Source organism: Pleurodeles waltl, chromosome 9 (genome assembly GCF_031143425.1).
Source record: "Pleurodeles waltl isolate 20211129_DDA chromosome 9, aPleWal1.hap1.20221129, whole genome shotgun sequence".
NCBI classification, from domain to species: domain Eukaryota; kingdom Metazoa; phylum Chordata; class Amphibia; order Caudata; family Salamandridae; genus Pleurodeles; species Pleurodeles waltl.
Genome location: NC_090448.1, coordinates 648,865,555 through 648,893,055, shown reverse-complemented (window position 1 = coordinate 648,893,055; position 27,501 = coordinate 648,865,555). Strand labels below are relative to the sequence as shown.

The 27,501-nt window shown below is 47.8% G+C and overlaps 1 protein-coding gene across 3 annotated transcripts in view; it reads right to left on the bottom strand.

Annotated features, from left to right (window-relative positions):
* Positions 1–27,501, bottom strand: part of CLASRP (CLK4 associating serine/arginine rich protein) — a 664,783-nt gene that overhangs the window by 219,408 nt on the left and 417,874 nt on the right. For all 3 annotated transcript variants that reach the window (XM_069207696.1, XM_069207697.1, XM_069207699.1), the window contains 2 exons: positions 9,122–9,168; positions 8,953–9,035 (listed from right to left, as the gene is read on the bottom strand). In XM_069207696.1, the coding sequence (XP_069063797.1) occupies positions 8,953–9,035; positions 9,122–9,168 (130 nt within the window). The remainder of the gene's footprint in view (positions 1–8,952; positions 9,036–9,121; positions 9,169–27,501) is intronic.

Sequence of the window (27,501 nt, the reverse complement as noted above, 5' to 3'; positions counted from 1 at the left end):
GTGAGGACAAAACGAGTAAGTCGACATGGCACTCCCCTCAGGGTGCCATGCCAGCCTCTCACTGCCTATGCAGTATAGGTAAGACACCCCTCTAGCAGGCCTTACAGCCCTAAGGCAGGGTGCACTATACCATAGGTGAGGGTACCAGTGCATGAGCATGGTACCCCTACAGTGTCTAAACAAAACCTTAGACATTGTAAGTGCAGGGTAGCCATAAGAGTATATGGTCTGGGAGTCTGTCAAACACGAACTCCACAGCACCATAATGGCTACACTGAAAACTGGGAAGTTTGGTATCAAACTTCTCAGCACAATAAATGCACACTGATGCCAGTGTACATTTTATTGTAAAATACACCCCAGAGGGCACCTTAGAGGTGCCCCCTGAAACCTATCCGACTATCTGTGTAGGCTGACTGGTTCCAGCAGCCTGCCACACTAGAGACATGTTGCTGGCCCCATGGGGAGAGTGCCTTTGTCACTCTGAGGCCAGTAACAAAGCCTGCACTGGGTGGAGATGCTAACACCTCCCCCAGGCAGGAGCTGTAACACCTGGCGGTGAGCCTCAAAGGCTCACCCCTTTGTCACAGCCCAGCAGGGCACTCCAGCTTAGTGGAGTTGCCCGCCCCCTCCGGCCACGGCCCCCACTTTTGGCGGCAAGGCTGGAGGGAACAAAGAAAGCAACAAGGAGGAGTCACTGGCCAGTCAGGACAGCCCCTAAGGTGTCCTGAGCTGAGGTGACTCTGACTTTTAGAAATCCTCCATCTTGCAGATGGAGGATTCCCCCAATAGGGTTAGGATTGTGACCCCCTCCCCTTGGGAGGGGGCACAAAGAGGGTGTACCCACCCTCAGGGCTAGTAGCCATTGGCTACTAACCCCCCAGACCTAAACACGCCCTTAAATTTAGTATTTAAGGGCTACCCTGAACCCTAGAAAATCAGATTCCTGCACCTACAAGAAGAAGGACTGCCTAGCTGAAAACCCCTGCAGAGGAAGACCAGAAGACGACTACTGCCTTGGCTCCAGAAACTCACCGGCCTGTCTCCTGCCTTCCAAAGATCCTGCTCCAGCGACGCCTTCCGAAGGGACCAGCGACCTCGACATCCTCTGAGGACTGCCCCTACTTCGAAAAGACAAGAAACTCCCGAGGACAGCGGACCTGCTCCAAGAAAAGCTGCAACTTTGTTTCCAGCAGCTTTAAAGAACCCTGCAAGCTCCCCGCAAGAAGCGTGAGACTTGCAACACTGCACCCGGCGACCCCGACTCGGCTGGTGGAGATCCGACGCCTCAGGAGGGACCCCAGAACTACTCTGATACTGTGAGTACCAAAACCTGTCCCCCCTGAGCCCCCACAGCGCCGCCTGCAGAGGGAATCCCGAGGCTTCCCCTGACCGCGACTCCTTGAATCCAAAGTCCCGACACCTGGGAGAGACCCTGCACCCGCAGCCCCCAGGACCTGAAGGACCGGACTTTCACTGGAGGAGTGACCCCCAGGAGTCCCTCTCCCTTGACCAAGTGGAGGTTTCCCCGAGGAACCCCCCCCTTGCCTGCCTGCAGCGCTGAAGAGATCCCTAGATCTCCCATTGACTTCCATTACAAACCCGACGCTTGTTTCTACACTGCACCCGGCCGCCCCCGCGCCGCTGAGGGTGAAATTTCTGTGTGGACTTGTGTCCCCCCCGGTGCCCTACAAAACCCCCCTGGTCTGCCCTCCGAAGACGCGGGTACTTACCTGCAAGCAGACCGGAACCGGGGCACCCCCTTCTCTCCATTCTAGCCTATGTGTTTTGGGCACCACTTTGAACTCTGCACCTGACCGGCCCTGAGCTGCTGGTGTGGTGACTTTGGGGTTGCTCTGAACCCCCAACGGTGGGCTACCTTGGACCAAGAACTGAACCCTGTAAGTGTCTTACTTACCTGGAAAAACTAATCAAAACTTACCTCCCCTAGGAACTGTGAAAATTGCACTAAGTGTCCACTTTTAAAACAGCTATTTGTCAATAACTTGAAAAGTATACATGCAATTTTGATGATTTGAAGTTCCTAAAGTACTTACCTGCAATACCTTTCGAATGAGCTATTACATGTAGAATTTGAACCTGTGGTTCTTAAAATAAACTAAGAAAAGATATTTTTCTATATAAAAACCTATTGGCTGGATTTGTCTCTGAGTGTGTGTACCTCATTTATTGTCTATGTGTATGTACAACAAATGCTTAACACTACTCCTTGGATAAGCCTACTGCTCGACCACACTACCACAAAATAGAGCATTAGTATTATCTATTTTTACCACTATTTTACCTCTAAGGGGAACCCTTGGACTCTGTGCATGCTATTCCTTACTTTGAAATAGCACATACAGAGCCAACTTCCTACACCCAGTGATGACAACTGCGGTGAGTGTGGTGTTCTGCTTCAGGAGTTAGTACATGGTGATCATGTTGTCCATCTTTATGAGAACTGCTTTGTGCTGAATTTCCCGAAGGAACGCCTTGAGAACTGGATGGCCAGGATCTTGAGTTAACTGATGTGGACACCACACTGTTGAGGTGACCACATGCTCTAAATAGTTAGGTGTCGAAGATGTGCTGCTCCCTATCCTGAAAATGAAGTGTCCATGGTGATAAGTCACCAGCGGAACTGGGTCTGTGAGGCCGGCCCTGTAGCAGATTGTTGCTGTTTCACCACAGCTGACAGTGATGGGTGCAGGCCAGTATCAGCATTAGACCTTCTCAGTGACCCTGTGCCTGTGACCACTGTCCTGACAGGCACTGTTGGAGCAGACACGTGCTGTCTGGCATGGGGGATGATGGCTATGCATAATGCCATCATCTCCAGGAGGCAAATTACTGTTTTGACCGAACTGACAATCTGGCTGAAGTAACCTGGGTTGGATGGGGTAGTGTTAGTGCAGTATTGAGGTAAGTACTCAACTTACAGTTCCAGTCTTTGGGGGTAAGGATGTCCACTGGTCAAGGTTCAAGGTGACCACAAACGTACACCACCAGCAACACAGGGCCAGCCGGGTGCAGATGTCAAATTTGGTGTTAGATTTAAAATGGGATTCTCTGGAGACTGAAGCACTCGGAAATAGATCTGCTAGCAGGTAAGTACCTGGGGGCAAATTTACTTGAGTCTGAGCTTCCCAGTACAGCATTGTCTGGATCTTGGGCTGTAAGGATTGCTCTTGGCCTTTCTCCTACAAGGTGCCCTGCCTTATCTGGCACTTAGATGCCTTGATAGTGAGGCCTGCTGATTACAGAGCCTGCAAAACCTTCTCCAGGTGGACCAGGTGATCCTGCCAGGAGGAGCTAAAGACAGAATTCTCATCAAGATATGCTGCATTGAAGGACTCCAAGCCAGCAAGGACTTGATCCCCCAACCTCTGGAAGGTGGCAGGGACATTCCTAAAATTAAAGGGCATGACAGTGAACTGATAATGCCCATCAGGTGTAGATAATGCAGTCTTTTCTTTTCTTCCAGGTGCCATTCTGATTTGCCGGTACGCTGCGGTTAAGTCAAAGGTACTAAGGAACTTGGCTGCACCTAATCTTTCTATCAACTCTTCGGCTCTTGGTAAAGGGTGTGCATCTGTCTTGGTGACAGAGCTGAAACCCCTGTAGTCCACACAAAACCTCATCTCTTTCTTTCCATCTTTGGAATGAGGTTTGGGGACTAAGAAAATGGGGCTAGCCTAAGGACTGTCGGAGGGCTCAATAACCCTTAGATCCAGCATCTTGTGGAGTTCAACTTCGATGCTGTCATTGACTTGGTCAGACTGTTGATAGATATTGGTTTAGACAGGCAAACTGTCTCCTGTGTCCATAGCATGAGTACACAAGTGGGTCTGTCTAGGGGTCAAGGAGACGAGCCCTGCAAACTGCTGTAAGACTTGCCTGCAGTCAGCCTGCTGCTGGGCAGTGAGGGTGTAGGAGTAGAAAAACTCCATCAACTAACCCATCCTTCAGGTCACTAGAGAGGAGTTCTTGTAGGAAAGTACAATCTTTCTTGGCATGGTTACCTCCATTTCTCTACCTGTTGTCAGGGTGTTTGTGTTCACTGGGATCCTGCTAACCAGGACCCCAGTGATTATGCACTCTACCTTTAAACTTGGTTACTTGAACCACATACACCCCACATTTGACATACTGGTGCCCCTATTTAAGTCCCTAGTATATGGTTACGCAGGGCATTGGGGAGCCAGGGGATCCCCATGGGCTGCAGCATGTTTTATGCCACCCATGGGGAGCCCATGCCATTGCAGCCTGCGTGAAAGGGTGCATGAACGCTTTTCAATACAGGTCACTGTAAGTCACCCCTATGGTAGATCCTCCTAGCCCAGAGGGCAGGGTGCAAGTACCTGTGTGTGAGGGCACACTTGCACTAGCAGAGGTGCCCCCACGAACTCCTGTTGCATTTTTCTGGACTTTGTGAGTGCTGGGATGCCATTTATTTGGGTGTACTGGACATAGGTCACTACCCATGTCCAGCTATTTAATGGTAACTCCGACCTAGGCATGTTTGATATCAAACATTACAGAATCATACCCCAATGCTGTTGCCAGTATTGGAAGTATGATTCCATGCACTCTGGGTTCCTTAGAGGATCCCCAGCATTGCTCCTACCAGTCTTCTGGGGTTTCCCGGGCATCCCAAGCTGCTGCCACCCCTCAGACAGGTTTCTGCCCTCCTACTGCTTGAACAGCTCAAGCCCAGGAAGGCAGAACAAAGGATTTCCTTTGGGAGAGGGGGGGGGTAACACCCTCTTCTCTTTGGAAATTGGTGTTACATGGCTTGGAGAGGTAGCCTCCCCAAGCCACTGGTATTCTTTGAAGGGCACATTTGGAGCCCTCAGTGCATAAACCGGTCTACACCGGTTCAGGGAACCCTAGTCCCTGCTCTGGCACGGAATTGAATAGAAAGGAGAGTGACCACTCCCCTGTCCATCACCACCCCAAGGGTGGTGCCCAGAGATACCCCAGAGGGTCCTCCCATCTTGAAGCCAAGGTGGGCACGGGCCTCAGAGTGGCCAGGTCAGGCAGGAGACGTCAGAGCCCCCTCCTGATAGGTGGTAACCTGGCTAGGCGACCAATCCCCCTTTCAGGGCTATTTAGGGTCTTTCTCTGGGGTGGGTCCTCAGATTCAGCTTGCAAGATTCCAGCAGGACTCCTCTGCAACCTCTACTTCGACATCCAGACACTGAGACTGGGACTGGACCCTCCAGAAACCGACAATCTGCATCAATGACGTCACACGTTGCCTCTGCCGAATTGATGGGCTTATACCCTCTGTACTTTGTTCGGTACTGACTTGGATAATGATGCATATGATACAGGGGATGGGTTTGCCCAGCTATTACAGAAGATAACTACGTATGAAGACCTCAGGATGAGAGTAGATTGACCCTTCACCAGAAAGTAGGCTGGTTTCTCCTCAAACCTTGCAACAGAAGAGTGCCTCATACGTAAAGGTCATGTGAAGGGCGGCTGAGGTGTTTGACCTACATCTCCCTACTATTGAAATCAAGACCTACTTATTGTCTGAGGTCACCCAACAAAGGCAAGCAAGTTCTGAGTCCCTGATTTAATTTAACAAGGCCCTCACAGAAACCCTTATAGGGACATGGGCGAAATCCTGCTCTGGTATAGCAGTTATTTGACACATTGTGAGGTGCCATCACTGTGGTCAGGGTTCCTGTGGCATGCACTTTTTAACCCAGGACACCAAACCATGAAAATTTTATTGTGCAGGCTTCAACTCATTCCCAACTACACCAGCAGATAGGGAATCAAAACGGACTGAGAAATATGTGTTTTCCTTCACAAGTCTAGCTCTTCATTCGTTAAATACAAGCTGCCTGTTAGGAAGCTAATGCCATGCTCTTTGGGCTTCTGCGGCACAGGTCCATTCCTACGGTCCCTGATAATGTGCATTCCATCTTGACATACACCATACTAGGTGGTCAATTATTCTGCCAAGTTCACTATTCGCTGTGGCTTAAACACCACATACTCTTTGGGCAGGGCTATAGGCACTAGTGTGGCACTTTGTAGGTACACCCGGATGAGGTCTATGGACTTCTCCACAAACACCAAATCAGGCTATATGAATATCTCATTTGACAGCTCTGTGATTTTTTTGTAGATAAAGCATACCTCTCTTCACCACCACAACACCTTCATCAGCAGTTTTCCCCTCTCATTATCTACGATAGGGGTTTCCAAAACTGCCAGCAGATGCAGGTAGTCCAGCAAATTCTCCAGCCTTTTTTGTGGCAAAGGCTGTGGTACCCATGGGCAACTGGAATTCAAGTGGCAACAAGCAGCACAGTCCACCACCACTCCAGCTCCCACTACCAAAGTTCTTTAATGTGTCCTTATGGCACACAGACACCCTGTTGGAGGAAAGATCTTGTTTTCTGCCAGGGTGGTAAGCAGTCCCTTCAGGCAAGAGTATCCTGCAAGGTGTCCAGCTGCACTGTGCCTTAACATTTCTAGCCACTCTGCTGCAACTTCCACAGCCCTCACAATGGCTGACAGAGCACCATCTGTCCCCTCTAGCAGTAGGAAGTGCAGGTTCTTCTGGCCAAAAGAGCCATAGTGGGGGTTGCCAGAATTGGAAGTAGGCAGTTATTGCTATTCCCACTACTTTCTGGTGCTGAGGAAATGAAGGAAACTTTCTTCCTATTTTAGATGCCTTTCTGCTGAAGGTTAAAATCAGGTTGCCCACCTTGGCCCAGGCAGTATCTGCCTTTGACCCATGGGACTGAATGATAGCAGTGGACCTGTACGATGCAGATTTCCACATTCCCCACCTGCAGACCTAAAAGCGTTACAATGGGTAAGCCAGGAGTGTTCTCAGCACACTGTGCTCCCTTTTTGGCCTTATCAGTGCCCCTCAGGTGTTCACAAAAGTGCTGGTGATGGTTGTGGCACATCTATTGAGGTCGAGGTCCCAGTCTTCCCTCATCTCGATGACTTGCTGCTAACCATTGTCACCCACCACCAAACTACTGTGAACATCCTAACATCTTTGAGGTTCACTATCAATGTGCCAAATTCATACTGGACTACTTGGCAGATTCCCCTCTTCATTGAATCCATTCTGGACACTGCAATTGTGTGCACTGCCCTCTGAAGTAGAAGGCCAGGACATTCAGACTATGATCTAGTCTCTGTCCTGGATCGCAATGAAGATGACTTCGAGGCTGCTAGGACTGAAGGCCTCCTGCATTCTGCTGGTGAAGCAGGCTAAGAGGCACATGCAGATTCAGAAGTAATATCTGACATTCCAGTGGGCCCAGCACTAGGGGATCTCTCCAACTGCGCCCAGATTTCAGAGGGCACTACAAAAGACATCCAGTGGTGGCTACTGGACCGCAACCGGGTCAGTGGCAGACCCCTCTCTTTACCGCAGCCAGAGCGGACAGTGGTGACTGATGAAACACATCTGTGTTGGTAAGACCACCTGTGAGAGATAGAGATCAGAATTTATCATCAGGTGTCCATTGGATGTTCTGGTCCACATTAACCTTCTTGAGTTGCGTGGTTGATACAAAAAGAGCCCTTACAGGGAACACCATGTGAACTACCAGATCTTTACTGGATTTGCTGGAGTGTATAAGGGCAAAACAGTGCAGAAGAGGCCCATCTCTAATTGGGTTGTACACTGCATTAAAATCGGCTACAGATTTGATAAACAGCAGCCTCCAGAGGGATTGTGCAATCATTTCACAAGAGCTAAGGCTGTTACCACTATGCTGGCACATGGAGTGCCTGTTCTGGACATTTGGCAGGCTGATACGTGGGTGTCAATTCATACGTTAACAAAGCACTATTGTCAGCACAGACAGGTTTGCTAAGATTTTGCCTGCTTGGTCTTTGTTTTTTTTGGTTTGAGCCAGTTCACAGACCCCACTCCTCCTGAATGGTACTGCCTTGGTATCTATTCAAAAGGTGGGGAATCAGGTTAGAAGTCTCTACCAAAAGAACAAGTTCCTTACCTTCAATAAAGCTTTCACATGGAGACTAACCAGCAGATTCCTCACTGACCTTCCAATCCTCTTTTCTCTGTGAACTGCACTCTTTTCTACCAATGAGTGATCTGCACACTGGGCCAAGACAACCTGCAATTAGGCTCTGAGTCTTGGGGCGCAGACAGCTCAGAAAGCAACTAAGGTCAACGTGCATGGTGGAGCGTATATAAGAGACTGCACATCACTTAGGAAGCAAAATAATGTTGCTGCAGAGCTGTGCAACACCACCCACCCACATGCAGGGGTACGTCTGATTTCTGGAGAACTATTCAAAGTTGATGAATTTGGGATTAAACGTCTATCAGAAATTTCAATGTGCCTTAAAAGGAGCTGCAAAGTGCTTACGACAGAAGAAAGTCAGAGGAAAAGTGTTTTCCCTCACTGAGCAGCCTAAGACCTACAAATGCATTAAGTTGACTTTGGAATCCAGAGTTCCACCACTCTGAAGAAAAAGACTGGGGGAAAGCAGTGCTCTATAAAACTCCATAATAAGTAATATAAGTAATGTATAAAAGGGCATACTCTGTGATTAAATCTAATATAGTTTTACGTTCTTTTTGGGTCACCACATTTTGATTACAGACTATCATAGGAGGTTTGTCTTTTAGTAAACTTTTTCCCTTATTTTCTACAGTTGCAACATAAAGTGTTTATATAAATAAGAGATCAGAATCCAAGGCAAACAGACCAGCTAATTTTCAAGTACACAAATAAATCTAGTGTGATTGTACCATTTTCTGAGGAATATTTTGAGCTTGGCAACAACCAGGAATAATAAAGAAAGCACCACGTAGAATGTTTGGCTATGAGAAATAGAGCTATGATAGCTAACCAAGGCATGGGAAAGACTCAGATCTACACATATGTACTTGCTGAGGAAAACAAGCAGCTTTCTGCCAACAGGAACACTTACTGTGTTTTGGTGATGGAGAGCGGCTCTGCCGACTGTATTGTCTCTCCCATTCTTCCCTTTCTTTTTCTCGTCTTTCTCGTTCCCTTATGCAACACATAAGCAAACTTATAAATCCGAGAGATCAAAAGTAGGATGGGCAATAAAAGTATTATTATCTTGGAGTTCTTACTTCATCCTAATTTTTCTGGCCATTGCTCGGAGTTCATCTTCACGTTCCTATAAGACAATGAGAAGGAAATTCCATTCACTGAACAAAATGAACTTCTAGTTAATAATGTACTAGTTTTTAAAAAAGACTTGCACAGAGAAAGTGTATTTAGAATATCAAATCAAATGAGGTTTGTGGTTCAGACTAATAAGGAGAGACACAAAATCATTCCCACTTGTAAAAACATGAACAGTTGTATTTGTGTTAAACTCATTATCAAGTAATAGTTGCCAGAACTAGTTGTTTACTTTTAACACTACTGTATGCACCTTTATGGCAACTGCAGTTTCACAAGCTTTGCGTTCTGTCACCCAATACCCAGATTCTAAATAATCTGCAAACGTCTGATCTACATTTCAAAGGACATTGATTTAGCTTTAACCAGAACGCCAAAACCATCACTAAATAAAATCAATTTTAAAATTCTCTTATTGAGGGAGTCATATCTGTCATCAGTGATATCCTCTTTCACCCCATGGTAAGGTTGGATAATGTGTCAATCTATATATAAACATCAACTAAAAATAACAGTGTTAAAGGTAAGAAAAATGTTAATACCCTGTAAGCATCTGTTTGTGGCACGTATTGCTGTGAATTCAAATGCTGTTCATACTAAAGCCATCTAGTGTTGAGCCCAGATGTGTGCAAGCTGTTTTTCTTTGAAGAAGATGTTTGAGTCACAAGGTACAGTGACTCCTCCTCCTGTTGGTAATGTGCATGGGTCATCTACTCTATTGTTAGATTGCTTTCCCACACCGCAGGTGAGGATGGAAAGTGAATGTAGGAAATTGCCCCTTTTTTACATGGTTACCCCACCAATTTTTGCCTGGTATCTGATGTGCTTTAAACTGAAAGTGCACTGGGTTCCTGCTAATCAGGTCCCCAGTGCCAGATCTCTTTCCCTAAACTGTACAATTGTTTCCCCATTTGGCATATCCCCTAGCACATTCTGCAAGTCCCTAGAAAATGGTACCTCTGGTGCCTAGAGCCTCAGGTGCTAAAGAGGGTCCCCTAGGGGCTATAGCACGAATCGTGCCAACCTACGGGACCGTTCATAAAGCATGTGAAAGAATGCCATTGCAGGCTGCATGTCTTGATGCAGACAAGAGGGAAAACACGTCATGGCACACAGCCTGTATGCCATGTCCCCTAAAACTGCAGGCAATATATGTACGTCACCCCTCTAGCAGACCTTACAGCTCTAAGGCAAGGTGCACTACATTACATGGGAGGAAATATCTGAAAGACCAGATATGCCTCTGCTATGTCTTTTTCGATTCTTAGACATAGTAGGTGAACAGGGAAGCCATTTACAATACATGTGCTGGACACTTGTCACTACGAGATTCCCAGCTTCACTGAAAATAGGAATGTTTGACATCAAACATCTTGTACTAATAAACCCTGACTGGCGTATTGCACATGACGGAATATCTGCACGAGCAGATATGTTCCTGCTATGTCTTTGTCAATATGAGTTCCCAACATGCTGTCTTCACTGAAGACAGGGATGGCTGGTATCAAACATCTTGTATTGGTGAACCCATACCGATGGTAGTGTTGGATTTAACAATGCTTGCATTCAGAGGGCACCCTAAAGGAGCCCCCTGAAACCTTACCAGCCTCTGGTGTGCATGCTAACTGGTTTCTGCCAGCCTGCCACCCGAGACACAGTTTCCTCCCCCTAGGGTGAGGGCCTTCTGCTCTCAGGATACCCAGAACAAAAGCTCCTTAAAAGCGGTAAGCCTCAAAGGGCTGGTGCCTTTGAAATGCAAATCTGCCTCCCCTCTGCCGCCCACTTGGAACCTGGACAGGCATGAAAATTAGCTGATCTGGTCCAGGCCAGTACCACCTCAAAAGTGGGCTACTGCGAGGTGGACAGACATTTCAGAGGTAGCCATCTTGGTGATGGCATACCTAGGAATTATGGGACAGGTTTATGCCCACTTCCCACAGAAAGTGGTCATATAGGGCTGTATGACCCCAAGGGTCAGTAGCCCATTGGCTAATACCCTGCACACCCCAAATGCCCCTAATTCCAGTATTTAGGGGAGCCCCTGGCACCACAGAAGCAGATCCTGATGACCTAAGACGACCAAGGACAGCGAAGAGCAATGACAGCAGAGAGAAAAGAAGCAGCTAACCTGGTACCAACCCTGCGGGCATGTCTGTATCCCTTGTCGAAATCTGCGCCAAAGTCGACTCATCCTGCAGCTGTGACTCCAGAAACCCAGGTGGACTGCCTGCCTTCGAAAAAGACTCAAGACCACCTATGAACAGCGGATCTGTTCTCCAGCAAACTCCAAAGGAAGGGACTCTGAAGCCTCTGGAACTACCAAAACCTGATACTGAAGTCACCACTGCACCCTCTGTCATCTCTGACCCAAGTTAAAGTGGACCACGGTGCCAACAAGGCTCCCCAGCCTTCCAGAGTCCTAATCGCCCACCCCCCGCAACAACTCCAGTATAGAAAATCCGACACCTCTGCACCAGCTTGCCCTTGAGCCGTGGAGAAGAAAAGGTGGAACCTGTGCTTGAGCATCCTGAGCCCTGCTGTTAATTCAGCCTGACTGTCCTCCTGCCCAGAGCCTTCTGCACTAGGCCACCCCGTGCAGCTGAGGGTGTACTGTTGGTACTGCCTTGGACTTTGCACACTACTCACCTTAACTCCTGGAAATTGGTCTTGTAAGTCGCTGTACTCTAACTGTTTGCAGAACTTGTCTCTCCTCCCATAGGATAACATTGCAAAACTTAGAAATAGCATTTTGTCCACTTTTTTAAAGTGAAAAGAATTCCTATTTAAAACGTACTGGCCTGAACAATTTTTCTCTGATGCCTAAACATATATAAAGATACATGCTATTTTTTTTTTATAAATTGGTGTGTGTAGGAAAATGCCACTGGTGGCATGGTCACACCCCACTTTTTGATTGGAAGTGTGCAGGGACCCTGCTAACTAGGCCCCAGCACAAGTGTTCTTTCCCTAAAACTGTACCTTTGTTTCCACAACTGGCACAGCCCAGGCACACGGTTAAGACCCTTGTAAGAGGTACCCCTGGTACCAAGGGCCCTGTGGCCAGGGAAGGTCCCTAAGGGCAGTAGCATGTATTAAATCCCTGGCCCATGTCCAGAGAAACCAAATAGCCAGGGAGGACCCCCAGGTGGCTCTGACTACCTGTCCACCTTGGGCTGACCTCTCTACACCCCCACTACAACACCTGCAGAGGGAATCCTGAGGACCCAACCCTGACTGCGACTGCCCGGGACGAAGATATCCGTCGCCTGGAGACATACGTCACCTGCAGCCCCTAGGCCCGAGAGAAACCGGCCACTGGTGCAGCAAGAAACAGCAGGTGGCCCTCACCCTTGCCCAGTCAGTGGCTTGCCCAAGAGGCCCCCTGTGCCCTGTCTGCAGCACCTAAGTGACCCCCGGGTCCCTCCATAGAGTTCTATTGAGAACCAAACGCCCTGTATGCACACTGCACCTGGCTGCCCTTGTGCCACTGAGGGTGTGGTTTTTGTGCCTACCTGGGACCCGTCCAGTACTCCTCCAAACCCCACTGGTCTGCCCTTCAACAACTCGGGTACTTACCTGCAAGCAGACCAGAACCGGAGTATCCCGTCTCCACAGGGGACCACGTTATTTTGGCTCCTGTTTGACCTCTGCACCTAACTGGCCCTGTGTTGCTGGTGCTGGGTGTTTATGGTTGCCTTGAACCCCCAACGGTGGGCTACCTATGCCCCGAAGATTGAACCTGTAAGTTTGTTACTTACCTCAAAAACTGTACTTTACTTACCTCCCCCAGAACTGTTGAAAATTGCAGTGTTCATTTTTAAAATAGCTTTTTGTCATTTTAAAGAAAGTTTTGTACATTGTTGATTCCAGTCAAAGTTCTAAGTATTACTGTGTAAAGTACCTTTCATTTAATGTACTTACCTTCTAAATTAACCTTGTGGTTCTAGAAATAAATTACATATTTTTCTATATAAAAACCTATTGGTCTGGATTAAAGTCACTGAGTGTGTGTTTTCACTTATTTCTTGTGTGTGTACAACAAATGCTCAACACTGCCCTCTGATAAGCCTAACTGCTCGACCACACTACCACAAATAGAGCATTACTATTATCTATTATTTCCTCGGTCAAGCCTCTTGGAGAACCCCTGGTCTCTGTGCACACTATATCTAATTTTGATACAGTATATACAGAGCCAGCTTCCAACAGTGTGGATCTCCTTTTTGAGTCGTGTCTCATTTATTGACTGTTGTGTGCATTTGTAGATGTCTTGTGTGTTAAGCCAAAGGCTGCTTGACCACACTAGCCTAAATAGAGCGCATTGTGATTGCATAGCAAGCCATGTCCACACACTGGGGGAACCCTGGACCCCTTACACGGTATTCACATACCACATAAAGGGCCAGCATCCTACACTGGTGGTGGTGGAGTGGTTGGGATACAGTGCTAGACTTTACTGTACCACTTGGTCAATAAGTGATTCCACAAAGGATTCCAAGAATTGTCCTTAAGTATTTTTTTTTCAAATTTTCGATTTTTTCTAAATTATTTTAAAATGGCTGTAGGGCCTTGCTTAAGTCTCTTTCCAAAACTGCTTAGAACTTAAAATAGTCAATTAAGTTAGGTCCTTTCGAAAAAGTACTTAGCTTTTTTTTTTTTTTTTTTATAAGTTTCCAACTACTTTAAACACAATGGGCCTTACTATGAGTTCGGCAGACTGTCTAGGCCATCTGCCGAACTTCCAACAGGGAGGTTGCTGCCACAGTGGCTGCCTCCCAGCCAGGCCCATTATGAGTTTCCTGCTAGGCTGGTGGGCTGAAACTAGAGTTTCAGCCCGCTGGCCTAGTGGGAAACACCCTAGAGCATCGTCACTGGCTCGTAATCGAGCCAGTGGCAATGCTGTAGGATGCACCAGCACCCTCGCAATGTTCATTGTCTGCAAAGCAGACAGTGAACATTGCAACTGCGCTGGCCAGGGGGGCCCTGCACTGCCCATGCCAAGTGCTCCCCTGGGGGCCCCTGCACCCATTGTCCGCCTGCCTTTTCATGGCGGTGTTACAGCCATGAAATCGCTGGCAGAGAACAAAGTTGTAATCTCAGGGCAGCACTGCTTGCAGCACTGCCCTGGCAGTTTAGGACTGCCACAACAGTCAGACCACCGGGACGACTAATCCTGGCAGTGCTGGTGATCCTAATGTGGTGTTGGACCACTGCAATTGGTGTTGGCCCAATTTCTGAGCAAGGGCCTTCCCATGAACTCAACCAGGCACCCTATCATTACCTTAGGGTACCCCAACTTAAGGAGCTTTGTAAAGCATGGAAATGTGCCACAGGGCACTTGGCACATGTCCTACTCAGACAAGCAGAGGACATCTGAAGATGGCTATTTAATGGAAGTTTTTTTAATAGCTTTTTTAAATAGCTTAATAGCCAGTGCTTTAAATGGAAAAATAGAAGTGCAGGTACTCTGTACCAGAGTACCTGCTTGTTTCTGAGAAGTGCCGGTACTCTCCAATTAAAAGTATTGCGTTTTTCTTGAGATATGCCGGTACTCTCCCTCTCAAAATAAAAAAGTGCCGGTACTCAGTACCGGAGAGTACCGGCCCATTTAAAGCACTGTTAATAGCTATATACCCGACAGAAGAATAACACTGAGCAGCAGGCAGATTAAGCAGGCAAAAAGGAGTCCTTCATTAGTGTGAATTTTCACAATATTTGTAAAATGCCAGAGATTCCCATCCATGCACCATTGCCCAAAGGAAGCCCTTCTTGAGAGAATGGTCTGGGATATGTGCCTATCCCATTGATAATAGTGGTAATAAACAAATGCAAACAAAAATGACTCTGATCCTAACAGCCCCATTGTAGGTCTGCTGAACATTGTACTATTGCTGCTGGGTGTACCTTTAGTGATGACTAAGTTAACCCCCCCATCTAATAGATGAGTGGGATACGTTAATACTGTCTCAAGTGCTGTATTTGTTTTCATTTTTTTGCACCAGTGCATAGATCTTTTCCATTTCGCTGCATAGCATGTTCTTGTGGTAGGCTTTCTTCCCTCCTTAAGAATTTCCATTTTTCTGGAGGTTAGATGTAGGCATCCGAACTCTATATATTTAGGTGCCATGCCGCAAGGCTGAGTGTTGTCGATTCTGGGTGGTACACCTCCCTTCCCCCGTTTTTTTAGTTTCTCCTCCTTTGTTTTGATTTTTATCATTTGTCCTGTGAACAACTCTAGCAGATCAAAGTACAAAGTCTATCTGGCCCATTGGGGGCTATAGGGATCGTCCCAGGATGTTTAGCTTTATCTAGTACTTTCTGTATTAAGGGGATCAGTAGAAAGGCATAAGCAAATCTCCCTGACCAGTTTAGTGACACGGCATTCCCCTCTGACTGGTGGTGTGGAAACCTGGCAGCTAAGATTTGCCATTTTGTATTATGCACTGTAGTAAACTGGTCTATTGTTGGCCTTCCCCAGGCCTTAAATAACCTTGCCAGTGTTTCCTGATTCAGTTACCATTCGTGTAAACTGCTTTCCTGTCTACTTAGTCTATCTGTCTCCATGTTTTCCTTGCCCAGTAGGTGTATGTTGAAAAGGCTGACCTTTGAAACTGCCCAATGCCAAATATTTTGCTCAGCGTGTATGACTGTGCCTCCCTGCTTGTTAAGGTGGAACATAGTTTTTGTGTTGTCTGTATCAGCATGGTCTTCCGGATGTTGCGATTCTGAAAGGCTTTCAGAGCTAGCAAGACTGTCTTCATTTCCAGAACGCTGATGTGTTTTTATGCATTTATGTTGTTTCACAGGTGATGTATTTTTGGGTTCCCTGACTGTGCACTCCACCCCTTTTGGGACACATCTGTAGAGATGGTCACTGCAGGAAAATAACCTCTTCCTGGCATGGTTCAACCCCCTCCCCCCCCAGTCCCCGCTCTGGCGTGAAACTGGACAATGGAAAGGGGAGTGACCCTTCCCCTGTCCATCACTACCCCAGGGGTGGTGCCCAGAGCTCCTCCAGAGGGTCCCTGGGTTCTGCCATCTTGTTTCCAAGATTGGCAGGGAACTCTGGGCGCTCCTGTGCGGCCAGGCAAGTGACGTCAGAGCCCCCTTCTGCTAGGTGCTTACCTGGTTAGGTTACCAAAATTCCCCTTTCAGGGCTATTTAGGGTCTCTCTCTTGGGTGGGTCCTCAGATTGGGCTAGCAGGATTTCTCTGCAACCTCCACTTTGACTTCTGGCCACTGGAAACCCAACTGGACCCTTCAGGAACTGACAACCGCTGCTACAATGAAGAAGACTCTTCTGCAACTTTGTTTCCAGGTCTCCTGCCAGATTTGCAACGTTTCCTCTGCCGTGCATCTTCAGAAGACTGTAACTCTTCAGCCTGCACAAGAAGAAGAAACCTCCCTTCGAGTCAAGGAGTTGCTTTCCTGCAACCGCAGGCACCTACAGCAAGCGACCACCAGCTGCGTGGATCTCCCATCATCTTGAGCCCTGTGGATCCTACATCATGGGTGGTTGTCCCAAATAGACCTCTTGGTCCTCACTACCAAATGTCCAACTTTGGTGAAGGTAAGCCCTTGCCTTCCCACGCAGGACAGTAGCCCCGTGCACCTCGTCTCTTGCAGCTGCCAAGGTTTGTTTACATCTCCTCCAAGGGATCTTCAGGCAACGTGTAGCTCTAGCACCCAGCACTCCTTCCTGTAAAGTTCAGCCTCCTGCGTGGAGGCAAAGTTAGTCAGCCATTGCTTCTATCGTCTTTGGGACAGGGTATGCTCTACAAGGCCTGAGTTTAGGGTTGCACCCAGGAACACCTTTTCTTGTTCCAGATGGGGTGATAATTTCATGTGAGATTTCAGCAGTTGTTCTCAAGTTGACATTACTATTTGGATGTTTCTTTTGCACTAATGCTTTGTTTTTGCTTTTACAAGCCAGTTGTCCAGGTTTAGATATACAGGTATACCTTCCCTTCTTAAGTAAGTTGCTAGAGCAGGAAGGCACTTTGTGGAGACGTTGTGCTGATTTTATGCCAAAAGGAATCACTGAGAACTGCTAATTAACTTTGTTTAGTACACTTCTGAGGTATTTTGTGTCTGTCTGATTCACAGAGATATGTAGGTAGGTGCCCTTGAGATCTAGAGTTACCATGAAATTCCCTTGTTGTAACAGTGGAATGACTCCAAGTGTTGTCATTTTGAAGTGCTGCAAGTGAATTAATTTGTTTAAAAATCTGAGGTTTTGGACTGGACTCAGAGTTAGGTTGTGTTTGCGAACCAGAAAGTAAATTGAGTAGTTTACTCTGGTTTCTTCTCCTTTGGGGCACTTTCTCAATAGCTTTCTTCTCTAAGAGTTCTTTCACCTCTTACCTTAATTGTGAGAGTACTTTTTTTTCAAATTTTCTTCTGTTTTGGTGGTCTGGGGGTGGTTCCTCGATTAATTCTGTGCAATAACAGTAATGCATGAAGTTTAAAATCTACTTGTCTGAAGTTATTTCTTCCCACACCCTTGGGAAATCTTTTTTTTTGCCTCCCACTGGTGTTACGTGGGGTTGTGACTTGAGTGATGAGTCACTCGCTTGATGTTATTCTACATGGAGTTGGGAGGTCCTGTCTTCTTGCCTTTCCTCCTGCTTGAAAGGACTGTCTGGCAGGATGTTGCCATTGTTGATAAGCCAGTTATTGTGTGCCCTGGAAAGAGCTGGTCTATGCCTGTTGTTGCTGTTGGCCCTGTGAGAATGGTGTTCTACCTGTTGGCCTGCCTCCTACCCGGAATGAGTCCCTTAACTGTAGGACTCCCATGGCCTTTGTTGTCATTGTAATTTTTGATTTATTGTATGGACTCGCCAACTACCACACCAAACTTGGGGTCTCCTGTGAAGGGCATGTTCACGATTGATGCCTGTACCTCTGGTTTAAAATGTGAAACCCGTAGCCAGGTGTGCCTCAAGGTGGTACCTGAACACATGTGCCTGCTGGCAGCATCAGCTGCATCCAGAGCAGATTTAAGGCAGATGTTCACGATGTTACGTCCTTCCTGCATTACTGTCTCGGCCCTCTTCTTGTATTTCTCAGGAAGGTGCTGCATGAGGAATTTAATCTCATCCCAAGGCTGATGGCCATTTCAGGTTAGCAATGCGTTGAAGTTAGCAAAGTAGCCTCTTTTTCTATATTCTTTTACAGCATGCCCACGCGCTTACTCTCCTTTTTTGGGTGTGGGTCCAATTAAGGTATTGGCATTGTATAGTTTTCTAGCAGTTTAGACTATTAGAGTCTACTGGGGCATTGCCCTGTATGTACCTTGGATCTTGTGTTAAGGGTTTACATTTTTTCTCAACTCTTGGCGTGATTGCCTTGGGTGTTGCAGGTTTCTTGAATGCAGGCATTAGTCTCTCTAAAAGGAAGCAAGAGTCTCCTTGATCCGCTTCCAATTGTACCTCATAGGTGTCAGCAGCCTTTTTGATAAGGCTATTGTACAAGGGAAGGTTTTCAGGGTGATGGCCTCTAGTGGACTATGTCCACTGCTCCTTCTGGGGAATCTGTCTCCACTTTGACCCATGACTGGTTGTCAAAGCCCCTTGCTCCTTTAATTTCCTCTGTGTAAAAGAACTCAACAGGTTCTTCCTCCTGTGGGTTTGGTGTTGCTGGAGCTGCCAACGTGGATTAGTCGTCTTCGATATTAAGGGTAGTTAAGAGTTTTGTTGGAATTTAAAATTCTTTTAGAGACTTGTCAAATTTATGTTTTCTTTGAAGGAGTGCTGCCATTTTGGGCTCCAATCTTCTTTTTTCCTTGACCTCCTGTACCTTGATTTCAGCGTCTAGCATCTGTAAAGGCCTCTTCTTTGGCATTGACAGTTCTTACAAGGTTGCTGTGCGCCAACCCTCTCCCTCCACCCCTCTCGCGCGGTTGTCAAGGGTTTCTGCTGTTTTGGCCGCCTCTTTATCTTCCCTTTCCCGTTCACCTCTCCCCCCCACTCAGGATCCATGGGCCTTTTTAGTTTTGGGCTGATGTTTGATTGACATTTTCGACACCGAAGTAGCCTTCGTGGACTTTGTGTCAGAGAGCTTGGGGTGTTGTAAGGAAATGCCTCCTTGGCATGGTTGCCCCCTGACTTTTTGCCTTTGCTGATGCTATGTTTACAATTGAAAGTGTGCTGAGGCCTGCTAACCAGGCCCCAGCACCAGTGTTCTTTCCCTAACCTGTACTTTTGTATCCACAATTGGCAGACCCTGGCATCCAGATAAGTCCCTTGTAACTGGTACTTCTAGTACCAAGGGCCCTGATGCCAAGGAAGGTCTCTAAGGGCTGCAGCATGTCTTATGCCACCCTGGAGACCTCTCACTCAGCACAGACACCCTGCTTGCCAGCTTGTGTGTGCTAGTGAGGACAAAACGAGTAAGTCGACATGGCACTCCCCTCAGGGTGCCATGCCAGCCTCTCACTGCCTATGCAGTATAGGTAAGACACCCCTCTAGCAGGCCTTACAGCCCTAAGGCAGGGTGCACTATACCATAGGTGAGGGTACCAGTGCATGAGCATGGTACCCCTACAGTGTCTAAACAAAACCTTAGACATTGTAAGTGCAGGGTAGCCATAAGAGTATATGGTCTGGGAGTTTGTCAAACACGAACTCCACAGCACCATAATGGCTACACTGAAAACTGGGAAGTTTGGTATCAAACTTCTCAGCACAATAAATGCACACTGATGCCAGTGTACATTTTATTGTAAAATACACCCCAGAGGGCACCTTAGAGGTGCCCCCTGAAACTTAACCGACTATCTGTGTAGGCTGACTAGTTTTAGCAGCCTGCCACAAACCGAGACATGTTGCTGGCCCCATGGGGAGAGTGCCTTTGTCACTCTGAGGCCAGTAACAAAGCCTGCACTGGGTGGAGATGCTAACACCTCCCCCAGGCAGGAATTGTCACACCTGGCGGTGAGCCTCAAAGGCTCACCTCCTTTGTGCCAACCCAGCAGGACACTCCAGCTAGTGGAGTTACCCGCCCCCTCCGGCCAGGCCCCACTTTTGGCGGCAAGGCCGGAGAAAATAATGAGAAAAACAAGGAGGAGTCACTGGCCAGTCAGGACAGCCCCTAAGGTGTCCTGAGCTGAAGTGACTCTAACTTTTAGAAATCCTCCATCTTGCAGATGGAGGATTCCCCCAATAGGGTTAGGATTGTGACCCCCTCCCCTTGGGAGGAGGCACAAAGAGGGTGTACCCACCCTCAGGGCTAGTAACCATTGGCTACTAACCCCCCAGACCTAAACACGCCCTTAAATTTAGTATTTAAGGGCTACCCTGAACCCTAGAAAATTAGATTCCTGCAACTACAAGAAGAAGGACTGCCTAGCTGAAAACCCCTGCAGAGGAAGACCAGAAGACGACAACTGCCTTGGCTCCAGAAACTCACCGGCCTGTCTCCTGCCTTCCAAAGATCCTGCTCCAGCGACGCCTTCCAAAGGGACCAGCGACCTCGACATCCTCTGAGGACTGCCCCTGCTTCGAAAAGACAAGAAACTCCCAAGGACAGCGGACCTGCTCCAAGAAAAGCTGCAACTTTGTTTCCAGCAGCTTTAAAGAACCCTGCAAGCTCCCCGCAAGAAGCGTGAGACTTGCAACACTGCACCCGGCGACCCCGACTCGGCTGGTGGAGATCCGACACCTCAGGCGGGACCCCAGGACTACTCTGATACTGTGAGTACCAAAACCTGTCCCCCCTGAGCCCCCACAGCGCCGCCTGCAGAGGGAATCCCGAGGCTTCCCCTGACCGCGACTCTTTGAACCTAAAGTCCCGACACCTGGGAGAGACCCTGCACCCGCAGCCCCCAGGACCTGAAGGACCGGACTTTCACTGGAGAAGTGACCCCCAGGAGTCCCTCTCCCTTGCCCAAGTGGAGGTTTCCCCGAGGAACCCCCCCCTTGCCTGCCTGCAGCGCTGAAGAGATCCCGAGATCTCTCATAGACTAACATTGCGAACCCGACGCTTGTTTCTACACTGCACCCGGCCGCCCCCGCGCCGCTGAGGGTGAAATTTCTGTGTGGGCTTGTGTCCCCCCCGGTGCCCTACAAAACCCCCCTGGTCTGCCCTCCGAAGACGCGGGTACTTACCTGCAAGCAGACCGGAACCGGGGCACCCCCTTCTCTCCATTCTAGCCTATGTGTTTTGGGCACCACGTTGAACTCTGCACCTGACCGGCCCTGAGCTGCTGGTGTGGTGACTTTGGGGTTGCTCTGAACCCCCAACGGTGGGCTACCTTGGACCAAGAACTAAGCCCTGTAAGTGTCTTACTTACCTGGTTAACCTAACAAACACTTACCTCCCCTAGGAACTGTGAAAATTGCACTAAGTGTCCACTTTTAAAACAGCTATTTGTGAATAACTTGAAAAGTATACATGCAATTTTGATGATTTGAAGTTCCTAAAGTACTTACCTGCAATACCTTTCGAATGAGATATTACATGTAGAATTTGAACCTGTGGTTCTTAAAATAAACTAAGAAAAGATATTTTTCTATACAAAAACCTATTGGCTGGATTTGTCTCTGAGTGTGTGTACCTCATTTATTGTCTATGTGTATGTCCAACAAATGCTTAACACTACTCCTTGGATAAGCCTACTGCTCGACCACACTACCACAAAATAGAGCATTAGTATTATCTCTTTTTGCCACTATCTTACCTCTAAGGGGAACCCTTGGACTCTGTGCATGCTATTCCTTACTTTGAAATAGCACATACAGAGCCAACTTCCTACATTGGTGGATCAGCGGTGGGATACAAGACTTTGCATTTGCTGGACTACTCAGCCAATACCTGATCACACGACAAATTCCAAAATTGTCATTAGAAATTCATTTTTGCAATTTGAAATTTTTCTAAATTCTTAAAAGTCCTGCTAGGGCCTTGTGTGTTAAGTCCCTGTTTAGCATTGTCTTTTAGAGTTTAAAAGTTTGTTAAAGGTTTGAAATTAGATTCTAGAAACAGTTTTAGATTCTTTAAAAAGCCTTCCAACTTTTAGCAAAATAATGTCTGATACAGAGATGAATGTGGTGGAACTCGACACCACACCTTACCTCCATCTTAAGATGAGGGAGCTAAGGTCTCTCTGTAATATCAAAAAAATAACCATTGGCTCCAGACCTACCAAAATTCAGCTCCAGGAGCTGTTGGCAGAGTTTGAAAAAGCCAACCCCTCTGATGATGACATCACAGAGGAAGAAATTAGTGACTTGGAGGCCAATGTCCCTCCTCCAGTCCTAAATAGGGAGAACAGGACCCCTCAAGTCCTGTCTCCAACTGTGTTAGTCAGAAATAGTGAGTCCCTCACAGGAGGGTCCCACATTTCTGAAATCACTGAGGATGCTCTCAGTGAAGATGACCTCCTGTTAGCCAGGATGGCCAAAAGATTGGCTTTAGAGAGACAGCTCGTAGCCATAGAAAGGGAAAGACAAGAGATGGGCCTAGGACCCATCAATGGTGGCAGCAATATAAATAGGGTCAGAGATTCTCCTGACATGTTAAAAATCCCCAAAGGGATTGTGACAAAATATGAAGATGGTGATGACATCACCAAATGGTTCACAGCTTTTGAGAGGGGTTGTGTAACCAGAAAAGTGAACAGATCTCACTGGGGTGCTCTCCTTTGGGAAATGTTCACTGGAAAGTGTAGGGATAGACTCCTCACACTCTCTGGAAAAGATGCAGAATCTTATGACCTCATGAAGGGTACCCTGATTGAGGGCTTTGGATTCTCCACTGAGGAGTACAGGATTAGGTTCAGGGGGGCTCAAAAATCCTCGAGCCAGACCTGGGTTGACTTTGTTGACTACTCAGTGAAAACACTAGATGGTTGGATTCAAGGCAGTGGTGTAAGTAATTATGATGGGCTGTACAATTTATTTGTGAAAGAACACCTATTGAGTAATTGTTTCAATGATAAACTGCATCAGCATCTGGTAGACCTAGGACCAATTTCTCCCCAAGAATTGGGAAAGAAGGCGGACCATTGGGTCAAGACAAGGGTGTCCAAGACTTCAACAGGGGGTGACCAAAAGAAAGGGGTCACAAAGACTCCCCAGGGGAAGGGTGATGAGACAACCAAAACTAAAAATAGTAAAGAGTCTTCTACAGGCCCCCAAAAACCTGCTCAGGAGGGTGGGCCCAGAGCCTCTTCACAAAACAATGGGTACAAGGGTAAAAACTTTGATCCCAAAAAGGCCTGGTGTCATAGCTGTAAACAGCATGGACACCAAACTGGAGACAAGGCCTGTCCCAAGAAAGGTTCCACTCCAAACTCCCATCCAGGTAACACTGGTATGGCTAGTCTCCAAGTGGGATCAACAGTGCGCCCAGAGCAAATCAGGGTCCACACTGAAGTTACTCTAGTTTCTGAGGGTGGGGTGGATTTAGCCACACTAGCTGTCTGGCCGCCTAACATGCAAAAATACAGACAGCAACTCTTAATTAATGGGACTAGAATAGAGGGCCTGAGGGATACAGGTGCCAGTGTCACCATGGTGACAGAGAAACTGGTTTCCCCTGGCCAATACCTGACTGGAAAAACTTACACAGTCACCAACGCTGACAATCAGAGAAAAGTACATCCCATGGCAATGGTTACTTTAGAATGGGGAGGGGTCAATGGCCTGAAACAGGTGGTGGTCTCCTCAAATATCCCAGTGGACTGTCTGCTTGGAAATGACCTGGAGTCCTCAGCATGGGCTGAGGTAGAACTAAAAACCCATGCAGCAATGCTGGGTATCCCTGAACTGGTGTGTGTGAAAACAAGAGCACAATGCAAGGCACAGGGTGAACAAGTAGAGCTGGAGTCTGGAAGAATGGCCCAGCCTACCAAGAGGAAAGGAAAGTCAGTTGGGAAACCAACTGCAACACAGCAAAAGAAAGGGAACCTCTCTTCTCAGGAAGAAGTTCTGCCCTCTGAGGGAATTGAGCCTTTGGAGCTTGAACCTTACCAGGTTGAGCTCTTGGGCCCAGGGGGACCCTCAAGGGAGGAGCTGTGTAAGGGACAAGAAACCTGTCCCTCTCTTGAAGGCCTTAGGCAGCAAGCTGCTGAAGAGTCCAAAGGCAAGAAAAATGGAACGCATAGGGTCTATTGGGAAGATGGACTCCTGTACACTGAGGCCAGAGACCCCAAACCTGGTGCCACTAGGAGAGTGGTAGTGCCTCAGCTGTTCAGAGAGTTCATCCTAACATTGGCCCATGACATTCCCCTTGCTGGACATTTGGGACAAACCAAGACGTGGGAGAGGTTAGTCAACCACTTCTACTGGCCCAATATGTCCAACATGGTTAAGGAGTTTTGCCTCTCCTGCCCCACCTGTCAAGCCAGTGGTAAGACAGGTGGGCATCCAAAGGCCCCCCTCATTCCACTTCCAGTGGTGGGGGTTCCCTTTGAAAGAGTGGGTGTGGACATAGTTGGTCCACTGGAACCTCCCACAGCCTCAGGAAATATGTATATCCTGGTAGTAGTGGATCATGCTACCAGGTATCCTGAAGCTATTCCCCTTAGGTCGACTACTGCCCCTGCAGTAGCCAAGGCCCTCATTGGTATCTTTACCAGAGTGGGTTTCCCTAAGGAGGTGGTGTCTGACAGAGGTACCAACTTCATGTCAGCATACCTAAAGCACATGTGGAATGAGTGTGGGGTGACTTATAAATTCACTACACCATACCATCCACAAACTAATGGCTTAGTTGAGAGATTCAACAAGACATTAAAGGGCATGATCATGGGGCTCCCAGAAAAACTCAAAAGGAGATGGGATGTCCTCTTGCCATGCCTGCTTTTCGCTTACAGAGAGGTGCCACAGAAGGGAGTAGGATTCTCACCCTTTGAACTTCTGTTTGGTCATCCTGTAAGGGGACCACTTGCCCTTGTTAAAGAAGGCTGGGAGAGACCTCTCCATGAGCCTAAACAGGACATAGTGGACTATGTACTTGGCCTTCGCTCTAGAATGGCAGAGTACATGGAAAAGGCAACCAAAAACCTTGAGGCCAGCCAACAGCTCCAGAAGTTTTGGTATGACCAAAAGGCTGCACTGGTTGAGTTCCAACCAGGGCAGAAAGTCTGGGTTCTGGAGCCTGTGGCTCCCAGGGCACTCCAGGACAAATGGAGTGGCCCTTACCCAGTACTAGAAAGGAAGAGTCAGGTCACCTACCTGGTGGACCTGGGCACAAGCAGGAGCCCCAAGAGGGTGATCCATGTGAACCGCCTTAAGCTCTTCCATGACCGGGCTGATGTCAATCTGTTGATGGTAACAGATGAGGATCAGGAGGCAGAGAGTGAACCTCTCCCTGATCTTCTGTCATCAGACCCAAAAGATGGCACAGTAGATGGAGTGATCTACTCAGACACCCTCTCTGGCCAACAGCAAGCTGATTGTAGGAGAGTCCTACAACAGTTTCCTGAACTCTTCTCCTTAACCCCTGGTCAGACACACCTGTGCACCCATGATGTGGACACAGGAGACAGCATGCCTGTCAAGAACAAAATCTTTAGACAATCTGACCATGTTAAAGAAAGCATCAAGGTGGAAGTCCACAAGATGCTGGAATTGGGAGTAATTGAGCGCTCTGACAGCCCCTGGGCTAGCCCAGTGGTCTTAGTCCCCAAACCTCACACCAAAGATGGAAAGAAAGAGATGAGGTTTTGTGTGGACTACAGAGGGCTCAATTCTGTCACCAAGACAGATGCTCATCCAATTCCAAGAGCTGATGAGCTCATAGATAAATTAGGTGCTGCCAAATTCTTAAGTACCTTTGACTTGACAGCAGGGTACTGGCAAATAAAAATGGCACCTGGAGCAAAAGAGAAAACAGCATTCTCCACACCTGATGGGCATTATCAGTTTACTGTTATGCCCTTTGGTTTAAAGAATGCCCCTGCCACCTTCCAAAGGTTGGTGAATCAAGTCCTTGCTGGCTTGGAGTCCTTTAGCACAGCTTATCTTGATGATATTGCTGTCTTTAGCTCCACCTGGCAGGATCACCTGGTCCACCTGAAGAAGGTTTTGAAGGCTCTGCAATCTGCAGGCCTCTCTATCAAGGCATCCAAATGCCAGATAGGGCAGGGAACTGTGGTTTACTTGGGACACCTTGTAGGTGGAGGCCAAGTTCAGCCACTCCAACCCAAGATCCAGACTATTCTGGACTGGGTAGCTCCAAAAACCCAGACTCAAGTCATGGCATTCCTTGGCTTGACTGGGTATTACAGGAGGTTTGTGAAGGGATATGGATCCATTGTGACAGCCCTCACTGAACTCACCTCCAAGAAAATGCCCAAGAAAGTGAACTGGACTGTGGAATGCCAACAGGCCTTTGACACCCTGAAACAAGCAATGTGCTCAGCACCAGTTCTCAAAGCTCCAGATTATTCTAAGCAGTTCATTGTGCAGACTGATGCCTCTGAACATGGGATAGGGGCAGTTTTGTCCCAAACAAATGATGATGGCCTTGACCAGCCTGTTGCTTTCATTAGCAGGAGGTTACTCCCCAGGGAGCAGCGTTGGAGTGCCATTGAGAGGGAGGCCTTTGCTGTGGTTTGGTCCCTGAAGAAGCTGAGACCATACCTCTTTGGGACTCACTTCCTAGTTCAAACTGACCACAGACCTCTCAAATGGCTGATGCAAATGAAAGGTCAAAATCCTAAACTGTTGAGGTGGTCCATCTCCCTACAGGGAATGGACTTTATAGTGGAACACAGACCTGGGACTGCCCATGCCAATGCAGATGGCCTTTCCAGGTTCTTCCACTTAGAAAATGAAGACTCTCTTGGGAAAGGTTAGTCTCATCCTCTTTCGTTTGGGGGGGGGTTGTGTAAGGAAATGCCTCCTTGGCATGGTTGCCCCCTGACTTTTTGCCTTTGCTGATGCTATGTTTACAATTGAAAGTGTGCCGAGGCCTGCTAACCAGGCCCCAGCACCAGTGTTCTTTCCCTAACCTGTACTTTTGTATCCACAATTGGCAGACCCTGGCATCCAGATAAGTCCCTTGTAACTGGTACTTCTAGTACCAAGGGCCCTGATGCCAAGGAAGGTCTCTAAGGGCTGCAGCATGTCTTATGCCACCCTGGAGACCTCTCACTCAGCACAGACACCCTGCTTGCCAGCTTGTGTGTGCTAGTGAGGACAAAACGAATAAGTCGACATGGCACTCCCCTGAGGGTGCCATGCCAGCCTCTCACTGCCTATGCAGTATAGGTAAGACACCCCTCTAGCAGGCCTTACAGCCCTAAGGCAGGGTGCACTATACCATAGGTGAGGGTACCAGTGCATGAGCATGGTACCCCTACAGTGTCTAAACAAAA